Source organism: Nansenia antarctica (genome assembly GCF_963989245.1).
Source record: "Nansenia antarctica genome assembly, chromosome: 2".
NCBI classification, from domain to species: Eukaryota; Metazoa; Chordata; class Actinopteri; order Argentiniformes; family Microstomatidae; genus Nansenia; species Nansenia antarctica.
The window spans coordinates 63,575,615-63,598,635 of record NC_137675.1 but is presented as its reverse complement, the minus strand read 5'-3'; the positions used below and the strand labels follow the sequence as shown (position 1 = coordinate 63,598,635).

General features: G+C 47.3%; 1 protein-coding gene across 1 annotated transcript in view; it reads left to right on the top strand.

Moving 5' to 3' along the window:
* Positions 1-2,507: 2,507 nt before the first annotated feature.
* The window catches only part of bahcc1a (BAH domain and coiled-coil containing 1a), a gene marked incomplete at both ends in the record, with an annotated part of 66,480 nt that continues 45,966 nt past the window's right edge, over positions 2,508-23,021 (top strand). Inside the window, one exon of the mRNA XM_080522332.1 lies at positions 2,508-2,683. Coding sequence (XP_080378458.1) covers positions 2,508-2,683 — 176 coding nt within the window. The remainder of the gene's footprint in view (positions 2,684-23,021) is intronic.

Genomic DNA, 23,021 nt, shown 5'->3' with positions numbered 1-23,021 from the left:
AATTTGACTGTCAACCTGGTTTATTCAGTAACATAGGCTAGTCCTACACTACGTTGAGTAGGCTATTTGCATTAGAAGGAATGTTTCCTATCGCAGCCCAGCCATAGTGTATGCCCACCCGGCCAGCTTTGTCGTGGATGGTCGCCTCTCCCGCAGCATGATCCGACCTATAAAAGATAATTTGATTTATCATCTGAGTTCCTGTGTCCGACCGGATTCTGAAAACGAAATGGGCAATGCAATTGAATTATGGGTGTCGATCATTTGAACATTTTAGCAAATAGGGCAGTTTTCGATAGAAAGAAATTCACACAGCGCAGGCTACAGCTTTGTTTCACTATAACCACAAAGCGTTGCGTTTATTACGCTATGTAATAATATGATTGCGCTGGCCCCAGATATCCGTATAGCTTCTCTAAGCTTTTATAACGTGATACGGCTTTGCAATCAGCTCGTTCTTGAATAGTCTTGTTTTTACCGTCAGATGTAGGCGGGGGTGGCTTCTGAATGTATCAGCTCGGTGAAGGACGGTAATGGCTGCCTGCAAGCAGTCTCAATGTGGAGACAAAGACAGGCTTCCTGACCACCATTCACCTTGGAATTCTCTCAGTAGGGTTTTTGGGGGATTCATCTTTTATTTGCAAATTAGATATTTTGTGTTGAAGAAACACGAAAGGCATTTATGGACAGGTTTACATTAATGCATACGATTTTGTGAGGTATACTGCCAGGTTTCCTATATAACCGAATAGTTTCTCAAATGTACTGGCTACTAATTAATTAGTTAATTCATATAAGGTAAGAACATAACCAAATAGGCTATTATTTCCACAGATTCAGAAACCTTAACCTATATACAATGAATGCACGTTTACACTTATAATGTTACAATTATCTTGTAAAATAATAGTTATTCCCAATGATATTGTAACTGTTGGCTAAAGCTAAATAAGGGTTGCTCCTTTTTGATTACCTGAAATAAAAGCGTAAATAGGTCACGACAGATGAAGAGAGTGAGAGTGCAGTTATTTGCATGGACACACACACACACGCACACGCGCGCGCGCGCGCACACACACACACACACACGCACGCACACACACACGCACGCACACACACACACACACACACACACACACACACACACACACACACACACACACACACACACACACACACACACACACACACACACAGTGTTTTAGTCATGCTGTCGTCGGTAATGCTGAAGTATTCTATTTCAATGCCTTGCATTAGACGTATATGCATGATGTTGTGTCGTGTTTTGGTTTAGTATATGTACAGACCGTATTTTCTTGATAACGACGTTTTGGTCGACGGATGTTGATGTGTAATTTTCAAATGGAGATTTCAGTAGAATTAGGCTAAAAGATTTCACACGCTTAGTTGAATCACGTTCAAGCCTGCTGTCCAGGCAACATTCCATTGTTATGCATTATTATGACAATGAGTCCAATATTGTAATGAGCCTTTCGGAAACAAGCAATAATTTATAAATGATAAACTATACATTTTAACATGCCTGCATAAGTCGAAGCAATCTGTGCAGGGGGGAGCCTATGTGTTCACCTTGAGATGGGAATGTCACCGCAATTTAGGCCTAATCAATAGGCCGATGCCTGTAATAAACCATGCTTTCCGAAGTGCAATATTTTTAGTCATATCTCAAATCACTAATTTGGTTCATTAGTAGCATTAGAAAATCTTAATAATTGTTGTTTTCATAATTAATTGGTGCATTTAAAACAATATATGCAAATTAGCCTATGAGTATCATTTTACGAAATTGACAATGGGCAATAGGTAACGTAGGCCTTATGACTATACTAACACAAATATGGTACTTAAGCATCAGTGCACAAAATTAGACCTTGAACAAATATACCTGATGCGTGTAAACCGCACACTGTCATATTAGAAAGTAGGTTTCTACGATGCAATGTGATTCTATAGCCGTGTCGACATCAGAATGCATCTGCCATACAGGAAGGAAGCCTTTGGAAAACATAAAACATTTTGGTAGCTGTTCTTATTGAGGGCTATAGCTGATGACGACTTATTTTCTCCCAGCGTTTACATTCTCTCTCGAGCATGGAAAGATAGAGAGACGCTTTTGTCTGAACTGCACACACTTGCACTGCTTCTAAATAGTTCTCAGTGGGTTGCCTGTAGTATGACATTTATACTTTTTTCACGATATAAGAAAAGTATAGGCTACTATTACTGCAATGCTTCCAGCATATGATAGCCTACAAACAAAACTGCCAGCTATTTTCCCCCCAAGGGCTCGATCTCCCTAATAATAGATTGTTTGTCTTGTTTATTCTTTGCAGAAAAAGATGATTGGGGGCTACGTTTTTGGTTGGAGAAGCCTACGACCAACTAAATGTAATACATAGACCTACAGAAAAGGATTATATATATGGGTTGCATTTGATTATTTTTGGTCTCCTCGTTGGATTTCGGATTACTCAACATTCACCAGGATGGAAGGAAGGGATTTCGCCGCGCCTGCACACCTCCTATCGGAGCGGGGCGCGTTGGTCCACCGCGCCGCCTCTCGGATCGCCTCCACCGGCCACAGTTCTGTACAGCATGCCGGTCATTTCCCGCCAGGGAAATACTACCCGTCTCACATCCCAATGGCTCCGCATTCAGGTTGGTTAAAGATATATATACGTGTTTTTTTTTTGGGTCCTACTATATTTGAGCACAATGAAAATAATATAGTATTATTAAGCCCATCGAATTTGTGTCAAATGTCACCACTCCTCGCTCGTATGAACGTGTTACGTTGCGGCTATATTCATTAGGCATTTAGAGAGGATGACACAATGCATTGGCAGTGAAGGAAAAATGAAATGAGTTTTTTTTACAGAAAATGTTCAAATTGATATTCTTGTTACATCAGGATCTACAGGACGTCTTGTCAGCGGGGTTTCCAGAAACCCAGTCCTACGGTTGGGCAAAGCAAAGCCAGGTCATAATTCAAAAGTGTTCGATCATGCGCACATTTATAGGCTAATGACACACATGTATGATTAGCTTGAACATTTGTTGCTGATTTTGGGGTAAAATGACCATTTGTTTTAGTGAACCACTATGTGAAAAAAAAATATTGGCCCAACATTGAAGTCAAGATGTAGCCCATTTCATTGGATCTGTGCTAGTTTTTAATGACATCAATCCATACAGGCTTCGTCATCGGATCCCCCCCTTTGTTTTATACTTAGTGATATTTTGGTTACATTGTCATTTATGAGAGTCATGCTGTTGAAGTTGATGGCCATCACCTGAACAAAAGCTTGGGCGTACATTGTTCACGGAAGTAGCCTACTCTGGTGGGGGGTCGAATGTTGCATAGATGTAGATGGGAAGAGTTGCTGGCTTGTGTAATACCAGAAAATCCTCCTTCTATATTGGGCATTAAAGTGTCGGGGTGCGAATGGGTTCACAGTGCATGCATCAGGTTTAACAAGTGACGTTGGTATCTAGTTTTAAAGTGTAGGCCTACCTCATGCAAATGTGCGTGTGTGTGTGTGTGTAAACATGGAAGTGAGTGCATTTGGGCGTGTGTGTCCTCACTGGGCGATCAAATGTATCAACTAAAAGATAGATTAATACATACATAAATGTACGGATATGAGGAGCAAATTAAACAGTGTTAAACACATGTCAAATGGAAATTCAACTTGAACAATAGTTTGGAGAAACAAATCTACAGAGTTACATTTATGCCACATTGAATAATACATGAAACATCTTATATCTTTATTTTGTCCTCACTAATGTTTGAACTAATTTCACAAAATATAGCAAATTAAATAAATAATATCCCCATGCATTGGGATCACCATTGAATATATATCCATGACCTATCTGTGTGTTGTAGATAGGTCAGGCTTTCTGGTTATTGCGCAGTTGACTGGTCAGAAGCCTACTTGTCAATTATGCTGAGACAGCACATTTTGCAACTATTGATGCTATTCATTTGAATGTTTTCTTTCAGTGCATGCTGAAATTGTCCTAATGTAATCTGATCATAACCATTAGGCCTACACCAATTCTAATAAATCCCTGTTTTGTATTGGAAATATATATAATCAATATCAATATACATTTGTTCACAAGACCCACAAGGCCTCGTCCCCTTGCTGACATATGGGATGCATGCACCCCTGGCCATTCTAGGGCTACTGAGGATGGTGGGGGTGGTAACCCCAGAGACAGGGCAGTTGCAGCAGGTTTGGTTATGTCTGTAAATGCGTATTGTGTGCTGTAGGGGTTTTCATGGCATTTCCCCTCAACCATGCTGTCCAGTGTTTCAACAAAGTGATTTTTTCCCCTCTTCTAAAATACGGTAAAACTAATCTCCCTATTTGACATTTTGGCCAATCATATTTTTATCACCTGTTTTTTAATATTTACAAATTAATCTAATGTATGTCCAAACTGTATTCATTTAGAGATGTTGCTATGCTTTCATCATGCAGAGTTTCTGGCAAAATCCATCATTTGAAAATGTAAGGCATTCTACTGGGTCCAATCTTTTATGTATCAAATATTCAATTCAATTAATTTTAAGAGGTTGTAAGGAAGTAGTACAGTTAAAGACCCAATAGGACAATATTCAATGTTCAACTCCTTTTTTGAATGGGGAATCTTGAAAAATAATTATTTACGTATTTTATCAGGCCAAAACTGTTTATCATTATCAAAACCGTGTCTCTGATCTGATACAGTAATAGTCCTTCACTAGTTGCCAAGTATATACACACACACACACACACACACACACACACACACAAACACGCACACGCACACACACACACACACACACACACACACACACACACACACACACACACACGCACACACACGCACACACACACACACACACACACACACACACACACACACACACAAACACAAACACACACACGCACAGATATTGACATGGTTCATGTTTTCTCTTGTATGTTTAATTGAGAGCTACAGGATACAGGTGTTTTGCTAACCGAATGTGGCATGTCATTTGTTGTTATGCTGCTGCTTGCACCACCATAGATTCTAGGCCTACCAACATGTCATCACTGTTCAATGAACAGCACAGGTGGCGTATTGTTCTAGAAAAAATAATATCCAGACTCCTCAACACTTCATGGGTGTGACTGACGAATTTTGTGTCTACCACCTTTTCACAATTTTCGAAAGGGAGTTAACACTTTACATTGTGTTCTTTTCCTAGCAGAAGATCATTTTAGAAATAGTTACAATTAGTTAATATTACAAGGTATTCATTACATTGTCTAATTTATTTTTTTGTTTTTTATGTTAATTGTCTCTATTAATTTATTTTTAATTGTTTAATGTTTGAATATGTCAAGCACCATGTGAATAGTTTAATGAACACTTGAGCATCATTTATGATAATTCACATAAATTATATATTTGCGTACAATTTGTAATTAAGGTAACATACTGTATATACCGGGTATGGGCTACCTACATAGTTAATGTACTATAAATAGGTACCAATGCTGTCCAAGTTGTTACTGTGTTAATAGTCACATCATCATAATGCATTTTACCTAACTTCACATCAATGTCAGCAAATAGGAGTTTCACTGAAGAATAACCCATACATTACAAAGCTAAATGCTTCTTACCAGTATATGTCTTAACCAAACAAGGGCCTACAAATGATTTCAAGTGGCAATGAATAAAAGCAAAAATAATATGCATTTGACTAAATCCAACACTAACCAAATCTGTTCCTAACAACACATAGTTTTGAAGTGATCACATTTTGGTGTGTCCAACCAAACAGGTTCCCCGTTTTTTTTTGTCTTGACAGGACAGGTCATTAGTGTCCCTTCAAATATCCTGTGCGTTACCATTAGCACAACCCTGCATGTTGTTTGCTGAGTGTGTTGAATCCTTCAGTTTCTCTGTGCTTTTCCCCTGGGGACTAACTCGCACACTGGTTCACATGAATACTTTACAAAGAGCATGAATATTTCAGGGTTGATGTAAAAATGCATTCAGAAGCAGGTTTCTAGTGTGGCTCCTTGAAAGGGTTCCTCTGACGGTTTTTAGGGGTGTTTATTGTGAGCCCTTCTCCGTTCTCACTGCTGAAAGGCCACTGGAAGCTGTGGCTGCTGTTGCAACACTCCCTCTTTGCTTTGTAACAGCACCGTTCCTAGCTGGGTTTCAGAATTTCAACATCTTTTGGAGGAAATGCTCCCTCTCGCCGATTATTTCGGTTGCAATCTGGCATATACAGACAGTGGACGCCATCAAGGAGCCTTCATTCCCACTTGTCCACTGAACCATGTTACTAACCCCCGCAAGACATTCTGTCAGTATTTATTTGCCTCTCTCTCTTCACCTACAGCCAGTCATTTGTACTGCATTTCAGGTGGTTGATTCAGAGCCTGTACTAGCACTGTCTTGTGAATGTGACAGTACAACTATTTCTCTCCTCACATACTGCACTCACACGCACAGAGAGGTACAGACATGTTGATTGATTCATCCAATTGTTGGGAAGAGGGGGATGTGTCATTTCATTCGACTACACAGATAGGTATACAGAGTTAAAAACTTTTACTAATAGTTTTTAACTCTTCATCAAATTCAAGACCTCAAACATGGGTTGGGGGAAGGAGAAAAATAACTTCAAACGTCCCTACTGGTTGGATGATCAGGCAAGAATGCAGCAGCTTGATAGCAGCGAACCATTAGACACAGAGGAACTGTCTTTACTGCTGGCAATATGGCCTGGCTTCATCTTCAGCCATATTGTTCTGATCATTGGGCTGTGTCTCTGAAGTGTGGGTGTGCTGAAACTATGGGGGGGGGGGGGGGGGGGGGGGGGGGTTCTGGGACTGTCCATGGCTGAAATCGATCAGCCCTAAACACCCCATGTAATCAACGTTCATATTTATGCTACCTCACCTCACACCCTTCCCTTACATGTCCCCTGTTCTCTCTCTTTCTCTCTGTCGCTCTCTCTCTCGCTCTCTCTCTCTCTCTCTCTCTCTCTCTCTCTCTCTCTCTCTCTCTCTCTCTCTCTCTCTCTCTTCCCATGCTGCCCTCTCTCCTACCCTCCCCCCATTCTCACCAGGAAGGTCCGCCTGTCTGGGAAGCGGTGGTCTTCCTGCCACTTCTGTTTTAGCCAACCTCCTCTGCCCTGGGCCATTGTTGCAGAGCCCAGCTTTGTGTGTGTTTTACGGCATGTTGTTAAAGATAAAAAGCACACCCTCCTCCCCCTTTATTGTTTTCTGGTAGGATGTCCCTGTCAGTCCCTTGGTTTTTATGTCCTGGTTGGATATCCGAGCAGCTTCCCTCTTCAAAGGTTAGCTCTGCCTGTCTGGCTTCTCTCCTTTGTTTTTTTTCCAAAGGAGAATAAATAACTTTACTATGGGTTTCATTGAATGGCTCATTGCTGGGATATCTCAGGGGCTTGGGGTTGTGGGGAGACAAACACAGGTGTTTGGTAGAGGTACAACCCTGAGGTTTAGAGAAGAAACCCTGGTGAGTGGATGAAGCTTGGTTGTGAGATGGATACCTTCTCTTGGCCTTGCAGCTCTTGTGTGGTGAACACTCAGTCCTCCCGCCCTTCCTAACCAATCTTCAGCCCAGACGGGGGCAGTGGCCGAAGTCTGGAACACCTCACTGTAATTATTTAACACCACCTACCTACCAACAACTGGTGCCAGACCAGCACTCTAAATCAGAAGCAATTTGAGGATTTGGCTAGGGAAAAAAACAAAAATGTTGAGACCCACCTTTGAAGTCTGAGCGAAAGAAATGACAACTTAAATAACCCACAAAATATTACATAAAAGCGACTTCTTTCAGGGAGCTGGTGTGGTAGGAGTTCTGTGACAGAACATGGGTTCCAGGCCAAGTTCTATTTGTATAGTATTTATGCCTATGTTTTTTTCCCTCCCTTTCTGGGCCTCTGTAAGGAGTGAAAAGCCTCGCCAGTCACCGTGCTTGTTTGTGGATTGTTGTGAGATGACATGACCACAGACAGAGTAGACATGATGTCACTGGAGTCTCCTTGGATGGCATAGGCTCACCTGGCACCCTACACCTGGCTGAAACACACACCTGGCCAGTCGATGCCACTACCTGTCACCCTTGACTGCTACTCCCACTGGTAATCCACACTGCCTGCTCGGCCAGTCAAGTGGTCAAGCGACTTTGGTGGGGCAAGCCCTCTGCATGCGCCACGCTCTCACACTCAAGCAAGCAGTGTTGCCATGGGAAACCTGCCCAATCACCTGAGCTATTGTTTCACTGGAGACCATTTGAGTTTGAGTGTCAGTCATCCCTCTCTGTGACACAGTCTTGTGATTTAGATGATGACCCAACCAACTACTTTACGTTATAAATTCAATCTCAGTTTTGTTTTATTATGTCAAGCTTACAATACCATCCATAAAAAGGTACTATAGGCAATCTGGATATAGGTGCATTCAGGTATTTGAAGTGGCTGATATTCTGTCAGATAATAAACATCTTAGTTCCACATGTACTTGAAACTCACCTTTATAAAGAGCAGCTCAGAAACATGTAATGTTTCTGTTAGAAGGCAAGGTTCAGATTGAGTGTGTGCGGAGTAGCGCTTGGCTTAGCGAGAGCATTTTGGCCTGGGAGCCAGTGTGGTCACAGAGACGGGGCTCTTCAAACAGACCGCCACCCGCCCTACACCATGTGGCACAGTGCCACAGAGCCTTCGCCCCTGAGCACGGGGCGGGCACACAAGACAAACACAAAGGAGACCCACGGGTGAGACCGACAGGCTGGGTAATACCTTCCTGTATCAGCTTTCACAGCTTGGATTTCAAAACCTGGCCATCTATTTTTACACCCGACTTGAGGAAGTGAGAGCTTGGATTAGGAGGCTCGCTCCTCTCCTCTTTTGTCCACTTCCCTTAAAAAAAGACAAACGACAGTTGGAAAGAAATTATATTGTTGAGATTGAGCGCACCGATATGTTTGTCTAAAAGTCAACAATTGCTGTTGCTGTGTGTGTAATTGAGATTTCTCTCTCTACCCCTTTTCCTTTTCATTCTGTCTCTTTCGGCGTCTCTCTCTCCTCTTCTCCCCCTCCCCCACTCTCTCTCTCTCTCTCTCTCTCTCTCTCTCTCTCTCTCTCTCTCTCTCTCTCTCTCTCTCCTTTCCTCTCCCAGTATCAGCCTGCTTCTCATCAGGCAGCCTCAGGCCCACCTCGGCGCATGGCCGTATTGCATGTGACAGCTGTTAGACATTATTAACGGCTCAAGCAGAAAATCCAGATTACTTGTTTTTAATTTCTATTTTATTATTGTAATCTTTCAGCGGGAAAAAAAAGAACACAAAAAAAGCTGTTGTTGTGTTATGGTTGTAGGCAGATTTGTGGGTGAGGAGGACAGGAGAGAGGCTGGGGTGTGTGCGTCGTTTTGTGTGCGTAGTAGTTAGGCCCTCCAGACACCTTCCTTCCTGAGCAAGGGCACCCCGTGGCTGGCTGGGGGCTGTCGGCCTCAGCAGACAGGTGCATTATTAACCCCAACATGCACCAGACTTTCCCAAGTGGCTCTGCCTCTAGTGGCCCTTGCAGGCTCCCTGTAGACCCCAGGGTCTTTATCTCCAGTGGCGCCACTAAATGGGGAATAGGATGACGATGAGGTTGAACGTTATCATTGTTTCATACTTACTGGAAGTTGTAATGTTCAGTGATAATGATAGGCCTATGTGTTGTACTAGTTGGTGTTGTTATTCCTGTAATAGCCAATAGCCGTTACAATAATTGTTTTTTTTAAATCTGATTTCACTGTTTGCTGTATGGGAAAAAATGAGGGGTGGTATTGGCTAGTTTTGTCCTTCCCTTCTAGACTGCCTACTTATAGGATACATACAGTATGTATGGTAGATCAACTCCAAAAACAGGGCGCAATTCGGTGACTGTCAGTAAAACAGCGGGCACCGGTGACACGCAGCACCAAACAATGAGGCGCACCGCTAAATATATGCAGAGTTTTTGCCATTAAATATACATGCAGTTTGCCTCTCAAGGATGTGTCAGCCCTTTTGTGAGAAAACAAAGATTAGCATCAGGAATTCCATTTTAATAAGTCTCCGGGGACTCTCCAACCAGCTGCCTAGTTCTCAATCAGAGAGGGACTTGTTGCTCTTGTGCATGCGTCTACATTTCCTGTGCTCCTTTTCCTCTGACGTTGATTAGAACACAATTCCGCCGTCTTAACCCTCTTGTCATGCTTTTTGTGAATCACTTGTTTTACACTAGTCATTCTTTTATGTTACATGTTTCTTTTGTACCAACCAATCCCTCTGTCTCGTTCTCCTCTCTCACTCCCCTCTCCTCTTTTACATCCCATTCCCTGTTACTCCCCGTTCCCCTCTGTTGCCCCCCGGCTCGGTTTCTCTCTGTCCTCCTCCGTCTCTTGTGTTTTTTGGTCTCCTCCCTCTGTCCCCTATCTGTCCTCCTTCCTCCCATCCTCCTATCCTCCCATCCTCCCATCCTGTCTTCCCTCCTGCCTGCTCTGACCACTAGGGTACACTGCCTCCTCTCTGTGACATGCATCCTGTATCTGGGACAAATGGCTGGGTCCTCCGCAACAGATGTGGATTTGTCTGCTCCATGCTCTGCCCGCCATGCGCGGCCACTGGCCTGGTCTTGGATGGGACTGGGGGAGGGGTGTGTGTACTGTATGTGTTTGTGTGTGTGTGTGTGTGCGCGCATGTGTGTGACTAGACAGTCACTTGCATACAGTATATGCACACACACACACCCCCACACACACACACACACACACACACACACACATAAACACGCGCGCGCACACACAACACACACACACACAGACACACACACTCCTGCCATCCCAGGAGACCGAGGGGCCAGTGGGACAGAGGCGGCCTGAGACTCGGCCTAGTCTGTTTACATCTAATTATAGAAAGAGGTCTATTTTTATAACCGCCGCTCAGGCTTTTTATATTCTACAAGAGACAGACAGAGACAGGGAGGGTGAGAGAAAGAGACAGACAGGGAGGAGGGAGAGAGAAAGAGAGAGACGGGGAGGGAGGGAGAGAGAAAGAGAGAGACGGGGAGGGAGGGAGAGAGAAAGAGAGAGACAGGGAGGGAGGGAGGGAGAGAGAAAGAGAGAGACAGGGAGGAGGGAGAGAGAAAGAGAGAGACAGGGAGGAGGGAGAGAGAAAGAGAGAGACAGGGAGGAGGGAGAGAGAAAGAGAGAGACGGGGAGGGAGGGAGGGAGAGAGAAAGAGAGAGACAGGGAGGGAGGGAGAGAGAAAGAGAGAGACAGGGAGGGAGGGAGAGAGAAAGAGAGAGACGGGGAGGGAGGGAGGGAGAAAGAGAGAGACAGGGAGGGAGGGAGGGAGAGAGAAAGAGAGAGACAGGGAGGGAGGGAGAGAGAAAGAGAGAGACAGGGAGGGAGGGAGAGAGAAAGAGAGAGACGGGGAGGGAGGGAGGGAGAAAGAGAGAGACAGGGAGGGAGGGAGGGAGAGAGAAAGAGACAGACAGGGAGGAGGGAGAGAGAAAGAGAGAGACAGGGAGGAGGGAGAGAGAAAGAGAGAGACAGGGAGGGTGAGAGAAAGAGACAGACAGGGAGGGAGGGAGGGAGAGAGAAAGAGAGAGACAGGGAGGAGGGAGAGAGAAAGAGAGAGACAGGGAGGAGGGAGAGAGAAAGAGAGAGACAGGGAGGGAGAGAGAGAGAAAGAGAGAGAGACAGGGAGGAGGGAGAGAGAAAGAGAGAGACAGGGAGGAGGGAGAGAGAAAGAGAGAGACAGGGAGGAGGGAGAGAGAAAGAGAGAGACAGGGAGGAGGGAGAGAGAAAGAGAGAGACAGGGAGGGAGGGAGGGAGCGAGAAAGAGAGAGACAGGGAGGGAGGGAGAGAGAAAGAGAGAGACAGGGAGGGAGGGAGGGAGGGAGAGAGAAAGAGAGAGAGGGAGGGAGGGAGGGAGAGAGAAAGAGAGAGACAGGGAGGGAGGGAGGGAGGGAGAGAGAAAGAGAGAGACGGGGAGGGAGGGAGGGAGAGAGAAAGAGACAGGGAGGGAGGGAGAGAGAAAGAGAGAGACGGGGAGGAGGGAGAGAGAAAGAGAGAGACAGGGAGGGAGGGAGAGAGAAAGAGAGAGACAGGGAGGAGGGAGAGAGAAAGAGAGAGACAGGGAGGGAGGGAGAGAGAAAGAGAGAGACGGGGAGGGAGGGAGGGAGAAAGAGAGAGACAGGGAGGGAGGGAGGGAGAAAGAGAGAGACAGGGAGGGAGGGTGAGAGAAAGAGAGAGACAGGGAGGGAGGGAGGGAGGGAGAGAGAAAGAGAGAGACAGGGAGGGAGGGAGAGAGAAAGAGAGAGACAGGGAGGGAGGGAGGGAGAGAGAAAGAGAGAGACAGGGAGGGAGGGAGGGAGAGAGAAAGAGACAGACAGAGAGGGAGGGAGGGAGAGAGAAAGAGACAGACAGAGAGGGAGGGAGGGAGAGAGAAAGAGAGAGACAGGGAGGGAGGGAGGGAGAGAGAAAGAGACAGGGAGGGAGGGAGGGAGAAAGAGAGAGACAGGGAGGGAGGGAGAGAGAAAGAGAGAGACAGGGAGAGAGAAAAAAAAACAAAGCTCTGGCAGCTTTTCCTCACAACGGTGAGCAGTTATCTCAGTCCCTCAGCAGCGGTACGGTCTGCAGGCTTACAGTATACTGCAAAGTGGGGGATGGGGAGAGTCTTGCACAGTAGGCCCTTTCACCCCCTCTTATGCAAATCCAAAGTGAGCTAATCATGGTGAATGTAGTATTTCTTTCTTTTTTTACCACCCCGTGTGAACCTTTGACTATCAAACAAACACTACCGGAATCACTTTGGGTGCAGACCCCTGATGTGAGTCCAGTAGAAAGTGTTGTACATCACTTTTGTCAAAACAAAGTAAAAAGTGGTTTATATTGAGGATTAGCGTTGTATAAAATGTATCTAATATTAAAGAGACAGCACTAGGCCTCTAGTTAATCCCCAGGGCTGGGTGGCTGATATCCAGCTGAATGGATGGTGTCATCCTGGGCCAGGGGGCCTCGGGGAGGGAGGGGTGGCGGGGAGCTGTCTGGATTTATGTGCTGGGGATGCCAGCAGGTGAGGGCCTGCTCTGGACCTGCCCAGGCCTAGCTAGGTTCCACACTCTGGCAGGTGCTCTAATAAAGAGCCTCCCAGGCGAGGCAGAGAGCCCACTGTAAGCAACAGGAGCCAGGTGCCCCCCTCACACACACACACACTCACACACACACACACACACACACACACACACACACACACACACATACACAACCCCCCTTTTATTCTCAGACATGGCAGGGAAATTAATTGGCCGTGAGTATGTAACGTATATGCTTAGATAAAGGTGCGCTGTCTGGCCGAGGCGTAGCGTAACGGGCGTAATGATGGCTCCATTGTGTTGATGTTGAGGGGGGTAGTTAGCAGCGCGGCTAGCGGGGGCTCACTGGAGGGGTGGATAGCCTCTGATTAATAGCGGGGAATGCTTTGAAGTGACACCCAAGTGCACAGGCTCACAGGCTAATAGCAATACCATCAGTATGTGGAACGCTTTCACTTCCTCAGTCTTCATTAGCCAGTGCGCTCTCTCTCTCTCTCTCTCTCTCTCTCTCTCTCTCTCTCTCTCTCTCTCTCTCTCTCTCTCTCTCTCTCTATCTCACCACCCTCCCTTCTATGGCCGCCTCTACATCTACAGGCAGCGTTATTGAGTGTGAAGGTTTTAGTTTTCAATTGTTTCCTGGTTTTGCCTACATTTTTCTCTGTTAGGTTTTGTTAATATCCTGGATTTGTTCATAAGGCTACGCAGCTGACAGTGAGAGAAACAGAGGAAAGAGTCCCGTATTCATATTGCACACAGGTGAGACGTGGCTCTCAGTAAAAACAATGGGATTGGTTGGAAACAAGTGAGACACAGCCAGGGACTACTCTTGGGATCCTATTTGATCTCATATATTGACAGCTGAGCCACAGCTGTGGGTGTGTGTGTGTGTGTGTGTGTGTGTGTGTGTGTGTGTGTGTGTGTGTGTGTGGAGGAGAGGCAGGGCGAGGCCTGTCAGCTGTTGAAGTAAAGTAAACTATTAGTGGTGGGAGAACACTCAGTTTCCACTGAAGAATTGGAAATGCTTCTAATTGCAGTGAGGTTGGGGTATGATTACATGTTGGCTAATGCACTGACAGAGTATTCACTTGGCTGGCTGTCAGTAGGCTGCTGAAATGGCTGAATGCCTTTTGGTTATACTCCATAATGGAAGGGGGCGTGAAAGTGTGTGTTTGTGCACGTGTGTATGTGTGTGTGTATGTGTGTGTGTGTGTGTGTGTGTGTGTGTGTGTGTGTGCACGTGTGGTAGTAGTAAGAAAAACTCCATAGACATTCATGCTCTTCATGGTGTCTTGTGGTCGGAGCACATTTTTCAGTGTCTTAACACATCTGGCACAACTGTCTCAATATCTGTAGTGTGTGTGTGTGTGTGTGTGTGTGTGTGTGTGTGTGTGTGTGTGTGTGTGTGTGTGTGTGTGTGCGCGCGTGCACGCATATGTGTGTGTGTGTGTGTGTGTGTGTATGCCCAAGGGAAAGAGGCAATCAAAGGCGGTGTGTGGTGAAGTGATTGTGTAAAGAGAGAGAGAGAGGAAACGAAGTGGCAGGCAGCTGAGGGGCAGCATGCGTGGGCAGACGGGGGGGGGGGAGCTGATGCACAGGTGGCTAACTGAACTCAGCCTTGCATCTTTTATATTGTCACCTTCTCCGGTAGCCTGTATCTATCTTCTGTGTTCATGGATTCTATGTACCAGGTAGATAACACTGTTTCTCTGAAGGTAGTTGGCCATCAACATTACTGTCATATCACTGTGTCTGTCTCTTTTTATTGACATTTTCCCCAGCATGCATATGTCACAATCGCATGAAATTCCCAGCATATGACACTCCTGAGCCCCATGTGTCTCCTCCTCCTCCTACACAGACCTGACTGAGCTGGTGGGGGGAGGGGAGGGTCAGTAGAGGCCTTCCACAGGGTCACATGAGTGTTCTGCACATGTGGCTCCTTGATTACTTCCTGGGGCAGCCAGGGGTCATGGTGAGGCTCAAGTGGGAGGTGACAACCGCCCCGTAGGACGTTACCAGAACTACATCTAGCAGAGGTCTTCGAGGCCAGTCGTGGTTGAAACCGAGCTGGCCGAATGACCCTGTCGGGACCAGTGTGTTGTGGAAACAGGCGGTTGATAGGGAAGAAAACACTGCATCTGCTTGTTTTTTTTGTACCGGCTCTGTGATGCTGGCTCCTCCCTTTTTACGGTTAGTGTGACGGATCAGTGAAGTATGAGGAGAGAACTGGTCATCCTTGCTAATGGGGCGCTGCCTGCTCCGTCTCTGTGTACATGCCGACTGGATGGACGAGAGAAGACTTGAGGTGGAGCAGGCAGAGCAGGGGGCGGGGTGATATCTAAGCTTTGTCATGACATGACACACACTGCCAGGACATGTGACAGCAGTGAAAACTAAGCTCTATAAAAAAACTGTGAGGTGCGATGTTGGTATTGTTATGCAGACCTTGAATTTGTAGCGTTACACCATGCGCTGCCGTGTGCCGCGTTTTTTACGAGTGTGTAAGAGGGCTCTCCTTTTTCGGCGTTGAGGATTAATTAGAAATGCACACTCACACGCATGCATGCATGCACGCACGCGCACACACACACATACACACACACACACACACACACACACACACACACAGGCACAGGCACAGTCTCATCTGTCAGTTTACAGAGTTTCTTCCATCTCTCTGTGTGCTCTCTCTCTCTCCAGCAGAGCAGATGGTAAACATTGAGAATGAAAGCAGATCCTAAGTCCTGGATCTCCATCAATACTCCAGTCTCTTGGACAGTGCTGCTTGGGCTCGGATTTCTGAGCAGTGAGTGAGGCTCTCTGGTGCTCAAAGGAGGCCACGGAGTCGGCTCTGCTCTCGGCAGCACAGACAGACAGCGCGCATATGTGCCGTCACATGGTGCTCGTCTTTAATGGCCACCTCCAACGGCCCGTCGTGACGCTGACCTCCGCAGTTCAAAGAGGGTTACTGATGCCTCTGCGCTCACCTCTCTCCTACAAGCCAGGATACATCCCCCCAAGGCACCAAGAACACCCCTCCCCTCCAAACCCACACCCCAGCCCTCTGCCTCCCATACCCCCCATGTGTCTCATCTTTGGCCCCTCATCTGTTCCGTCCCCGTCCCTATCACCTGTGCTCACGGCTGCTTGTCCAACCCCCCCCCCCCCCCTCCGTGTGTTTTTATGTGACAGCGTGAGCGTGGTTTATTTGAGCACGCGTTCTTGGGGCTCTTTAAAGAGGCTGGTTTGAAGGCGCGTTCGCTTTGAAGCCTGCGCCGCTCCTAACTGTGAGTGATTTTATGAGCCTCCGTCTGTGCCAGGCAGCCAGGCCGCTCAGCCAGAATCCAGATTGGGGAGAGCAAAGATGCCATTCCAGCACACACCATCTGGGGGGAGTTTGTGTGTGTGTGCGTGTGTGTGTGTGTGTGTGTGTAGGGGGGTGTGTGTGTGTGTGTGTGTGTGTGCGCGTGTGTGTGTTCGTGTGTGTGTGTGTGCGTGTGTGTGTGCGTGTGCGTGTGTGAGCGTGTGTGTCGTGAGAAGGTGGTTAGTGTTGGCAGCAAGAGGGAAAAGTTTGGCTTTTCCAAAGAGGCCTCATATTGCCCCTGCCCGTGTCTCCTGATTTATGGGCTTGTGAAGGAAATCTCTCATTTGTCACTTTTCATCTCTTTTCTCCACTTCTCCACACATTTTTTTCCCTCTCGCGTTCTCCCTCAATGAGATTCAGCTTTACCGAATCTTTCAAGCGTTGTACTGATTCCATGACAGAGCCAGGAACTGAAAAGACGGAGAAAGAAGGAGGGAAAGAAAGAAAAAAAAGCGGTGCAGGAGGGACAGAGAGCTATCTGTATCTTGTTAAAAGCATGTAGAACATAAAGGTTCTTGCGGTAGATATGTTTTAGTAAATATTCATACGTGCTGACATGTTACCGGAGCGTATTCTGTTTGTGGTAAGGTGCGTGTCATTAGGCAGGGTATACTTTCTGCCTGTAAATAATTTAAACTGCTTGTTGTTATGGCGCCGTGTGTCCTGTTGTGTGGTTTGAGTGTTATTGTTTGAAATCAAAAAAGCACAATGCGTTGTGGGGTCTGGATCCTCCACCGGTTGTGTGTGTGTCTCAGTTGGTGTGTGTGGAACAAAACCTTCACTGTTACAGGGGGCTGTAGGAAAACGCACACACACACACACACATACGCTCACTCACACACACACACACACACACACACACACACACACACACACGCACACACACATCCATGCCCGTCCACAAGGTCCTGTTAGGTCGTCATATGTTAGCCCGTACAGGTCAGGGGCAGTTCAGCTGCAGTGTGGAGACTGCCTGTGTGCAGCCTCTGTGCACCTTACTCACCGAGGTGCAAACTATAAATCTGCCTCACCCTTCCCTGCCCTGTTATGTACACATTGGGAGCTGTGGGGTTTCACCCTCTCAGAGAGGGGGAGGCGGGAGGCGGAGGGGAGATGGGGGGAGGGGGGGACTGAGGGTAATGAGAGCTCTGGCTCACATCATTATGGGACTTGCTGATAGCAATCACGGTCTCCCTTAAAAGAAGTCAATTAAAGTCCCTCTCTAATTAGACACGAATACTTACCCAGGCTCTCTGCTGATGCTCTTTGCTCCACCATAATGCACACTCATCGTCTCTTTGCCAGGTCGACGGTTGGGAACCATTTTTCCCCTGCCACTTTTCTCTGGGTATCTCACTCTGAGGGCGTTAAGAGTACCCATGTGGAACAGTAGGGGGCTCCACCACAGAGACGGCGCAGCAGCTCCTGCAGTCCTCATTAGGAGAGGCCAGCTGATGGGTGAACTCTGTGGTCAGAGCAAACAAGCACTGTTGTAAAATGTCAACACGACCTGGCGGCTCCTTCAGAGTGGCCAATGTTGACATAACTGCTCTCTTATCTAAGAAGTGAGAACCCTGCCGGCCCCTCAATGGAACACTGTGCCAGAACAAATACACCGAGGGGATAGAAGCCACACATACACTTAAGGGGATGGAAGCCACACACTCCGACACATCGCCTGTGAGGATAAGGGACAGAGGATGGAAACAAGGGTGAATAGTGCTGCTGCTTGTACTGAATGCAAAAAAAATGGGGGTACCTCATAGCAAACAATAACAATAATATGAAGTACCAATCAGCTTGTTGGTGAAAACATGTTTTTGTTGTTGTTGTTGTTTTCTTTACAAAATGGAGCAATTGGTAGCCCTTTTACAAAGCTGTGATGGAAGGCTATTTCATAGCGTGGCAGTGGGTTGCTTCATACGTCTCTTGCTCTCATGTCATGGGCGTAGGAAGCATTGAAGATGTGGGTGGGACACTGTAACGGGGAGTCTGGGTGTTCACCCCAGAAACATTTTAACATTTGAGTTTTTCCTGTATTCTGGTGCCTTTTAACAGGTGGTTTGACACTTTTATCTGGCTATAGTAGTATGAGAAAAAATATGGGTACATTTTGTAATTTCATCCAGAGGAAGTGGTTGGCCCCAGATCACATATTGTATGTCATATCAAACCAGAGATCATCAGCCCAAAAAAATAGACCAGTCTACTCTACAGTAACAAATGAAAACTAGCCTCCCTCCTCTTCTTTTCACTATTTTGCTAATGTTAAACTTAACGTTCTTAACAGTTAGAGCTTCTTAACAGTTATCTATCAGTTATCTGAAGAAGGACAACGCCTTCTTCGCAGGGAAGAGCACACCGCTGTACAGCTCCACCAGGGCCAACCTAAAGCGCGGCATCAAAGCGGCCAAGGCAGAGCACAGAGAGAAGATTGAGGAATGCCTCCTGAGCAACGACTCCAGGCAGATGTGGCAGGGGGTTCAGCAGATGACAAACTTCAGAGCCAACAGGCTCACAGCCGCAGAGGACGACCCCCTGCTGGCGGGAAAGCTGAACACCTTCTACGCCCGGTTCGACGAGGGGCGAACGGAGGTAACCACAACACAAACACCACTCTCTCCAGCTCTCAGCAGCCTCACCCTCACAGAGCATGAGGTGAGACGCGTACTGAAGGCGGTGGACCCCAGGAAAGCCTCGGGGCCGGATGGCGTCCTGGGACGGGTGCTGAGAGACTGCGCCGACCAGCTGGCCGGGGTTTTCACCAACATCTTTAACCAGTCCCTGTCCCAGGCCACCGTCCCACCCTGCCTGAAAACCTCAACTATCATCCCAGTCCCGAAGAAAAGCACGGTGAGCTGCCTAAACGACTACCGCCCGGTGGCACTCACACCAATCATCATGAAGTGCTTCGAGAAACTAGTCCGGGCCCATATACTCACACGCCTCCCGCCCAACCTAGATCCATACCAGTTCGCCTACAGAGCCCACAGGTCCACAGAGGACGCCATAGCGACGACTCTCCACGCCACTCTATCCCACCTGGAGAGGGGAAACAGCTACGCGAGACTGCTCTTCGTGGACTTCAGCTCCGCCTTCAACACCATCCTTCCAGACAGGCTAGTGACCAAACTACTAGACCTGGGTCTATCACACTCTATATGTGCGTGGATCAAGGACTTCCTGACCGACCGCCCCCAGAGGGTGCGGGTGGGCCCCCACACCTCCACAGCCCTCAGCCTCAGCACTGGGTCCCCCCAGGGCTGCGTGCTAAGCCCCATCCTCTACAACCTCTACACCCACGACTTCACCCCCGTCCACCCCAGCAACTACATCGTAAAGTTTGCAGACGACACCACCGTGGTGGGATGTATCTCGGGGGGGGGACGAGGCGGCGTACAGGGATGAGGTAGAGCAACTGAGCAAGCTGTGCAAGGTTAACAACCTGCTGCTAAACAAGTCAAAGACCCAGGAATTCATCGTAGACTTCAGGAGGAAAAAGTCAGAGATCCAGCCCCTGCTCATCGACGGAGAGAGCGTGGAGAGAGTCTCAAGTTAACCCTCCGATTCCTGGGACATCACATGCGGGATGACCTGGCCTGGAAGGACAACACAAAAGGCACCATCAAGAGGGCACAACAGCGGCTATACACCCTGAGATGCCTCAGGAAAGAACACAACAAGCAGGAGATACTGGTGGCCTTCTACCGCGGCGCAGTGGAGAGCATCCTCACCTACGGCATCTGCAACTGGTTCTACAGCTGCACAACAGCGGAGAGAAACGCGCTACAGAGAGTCGTGAGAACAGCACAGAAGATCACCGGCGCCCCCCTCCCCTCTCTGGAAGAGCTGTACAACACACGCTGTCTCAGGAAGGCCTCCAAGATCTCCAGGGACCCGACCCACCCTGGGCACGTACACTTTATCAGGCTGCCCTCGAAAAGGAGGTACAGGACCCCGGCCGCTAAGACAAACAGACTGAAGAACTGCTTCTACCACAGGGCCGTCAAGGCCCTGAACACAGCAAAGGCCTAAGTTCTGGGCCCAGGACAGTCTGGACGGATTGTATGGCAGCTAGTGCTGAGGCACAAACATGTACATTTCAAGCCTGCAAACTGTGACACTTTAAATAACGTGAAAAAATACTTTTGTGCAATATGACAACCCTAGTTGACTATCTGTGCAGTATAGTACAGTGGATTGTGTACATAGCCTTTATTTATGTAAACCAGCTCCTTACCTTCTTGTGATTTTATTCTTTTTCTAAAAGTTTTTTTTTTTTTCCCTTTCCTAACACCAGGGGAGCCACCCCTCCTAAATTTCGTTGTTTGGTACCTGTACTGTAGCAATGACAATAAAGTCCATTCATTCATTCATTCATTCATCTAACCGAACAGCGAGACTGCTTACTTTGTAACAAGACGAAAAAACAAAACAAAACATGAAGGCTATGAGCAACAGGCGAGTTTAGTTAAATGCCAAGCTTAGGTTTTCGGTAAGTTAACACTTTGAACATTTTGTGATGACAGTGTGACCCACCTTAACTCAGCTACCTGGCATCCGGGCATCAATGACTAGCTAACGTTAGCGGTGCGCTCGTGTGTATGTGTGTGCGTGCGTGCGATGTGAGACTCTGCCTGGTGCAATGTGAAAAAATGCAGTGAAAACATCGTATGGAATTTCATTCATTTGGGCATCCTCTCAATAAGCAAGCGGAATGGATTTGATAATGAAGCGCTGACACAGCGCTCTGAAAACAGCGTTAGGGCCGGCCACTGGCATAAACACTCTATGCGGTTGTTTGGGGCCACAACCGCTAGTCAGGTCCTGCTGTCAATGCATCTGTCCATATGATGTGGCACACCTTCTCACGTGCAGAATGATTGCAGCAGTAATAAGACGTTAGTAGGAAAGAATGCGCTCCACACCACTAGACTGAGCAGTCTACTGGTGTTTTAAGCTCTGGATGTCCTCAGACATCTTTCACTGGTGCCGTAGAGGACGACAGTAGAGGTGACACACACGCAGTGTTTAAGGCTGAGCTGAGCCAAACTGACGAACCATTTGGTGTTCGTGAGCGGTCATGAAAATAGCTGGGTGTTTAGTATCCCAGTAATCTGCGTAATTTGCCTGGCCTCTTCTCTCATTGCACACCCTTGGATGGGGTCAAGAGGGTGGGGGTTGTTGTCATGATAACGTTCTAGAAGACGAGTTCAGTCCAGTTCTGGAGAGAAGCCCTCTGGCAGTCTCTTGAACTTAGAGTAGAACTAGCACTTTCATGCTCCTTCCTTTTGCTGTTCCTGCATGGAAAAGATGCGTGTGTGTGTGTGTGTGTGTGTGTGTGTGTCTGTGTGTGTGTGTGAGTGTGTGTGTGAGAGAGAGAGAGGGATAACAAAAGATGGAGAGAGGACAGCGAATGAGAGGGTGAGTGAGAGGGGGAGTCTTCTTAAGCCCACCCTTGTTTAAGTGCCGCTGTCACATTTGCTATTTTTTCATGTCAAAACATATCAGAGGGCTTTCTCCCCCTCGCTGCCTCGCTTCACCCTAATAACTCTCGTTTATTCATCTTGTCCGTTCCCCCTCGCCACCCCCCCCCCCCCCATCTTTTTTCGGTAGCCCCGTGCCAGATCTGGGCCGGTCTTGGCTTGCGGGTGGATTGTGATGGTCTGTTGAAAGCTGCTGGTCTCCTTAGTTTGTCAGGACACCCGGATGGGGGCTCTGTGCTTCCTCTCTCTCCCTCCACCCCGCTCCATGATTCCCCCTCCCACAAGATTCCCAAATCATTCCGGCTGCTCCCCTGGCCCCGTTGCAGAGCTCCACGCGCACTGGCTCAGACGCTGAGGCGCTGACATGTTTTATGGCTAACAGAGCTAAACGTATATTAAAGAAGAAGAAAAGCCAACATGTGCACACATAGCCACGCTGTTAGAAGTCAGTTTAATGGTTACGCAGGGATATAAGGTTTTTATTTCAGACCAAACAGTGCCAGTGCTGTGGAGCTTTCACCGGAAAATATATGGTTTTAATTTTTCACTGCATGGGGAAGGCAGCTTGAAGTGTGTAAAATGCTTTCCTGTTGCGGCTAACACTCAGGCATGTAAGGGCAAGGCGTATCAACAGGTCCCCGTCGACGGAGTCACGTGGTTCCTTCTGGAAGGTCGACACAGTAGGTGTGTATCGACTGCCCAGACTTGACTCTCAACGCCTCTGCCCTACCCTCTGTAACCCTGTAATTGGTACAGTATTGGCATAGATATGTGTGCTAGTGTATTTGTGTGTGTTGTTTGTTGTGTGTAAGTTGTGTGTAAGCGTGTGTGTGTGTGTGTGTGTGTGTGTGTGTGTGTGCGTGTGTGTGTGTGTGTGTGTGTGCATGCGCGTGTGTGTGTACATGTGTGTGTAGCTTGTTTGTGTGTGTGTCTTGCTATCTGCCCTGCAGAGTCACCTGTATTGATGTGCGATGGCAAGCAGGGCAGGCGAGCA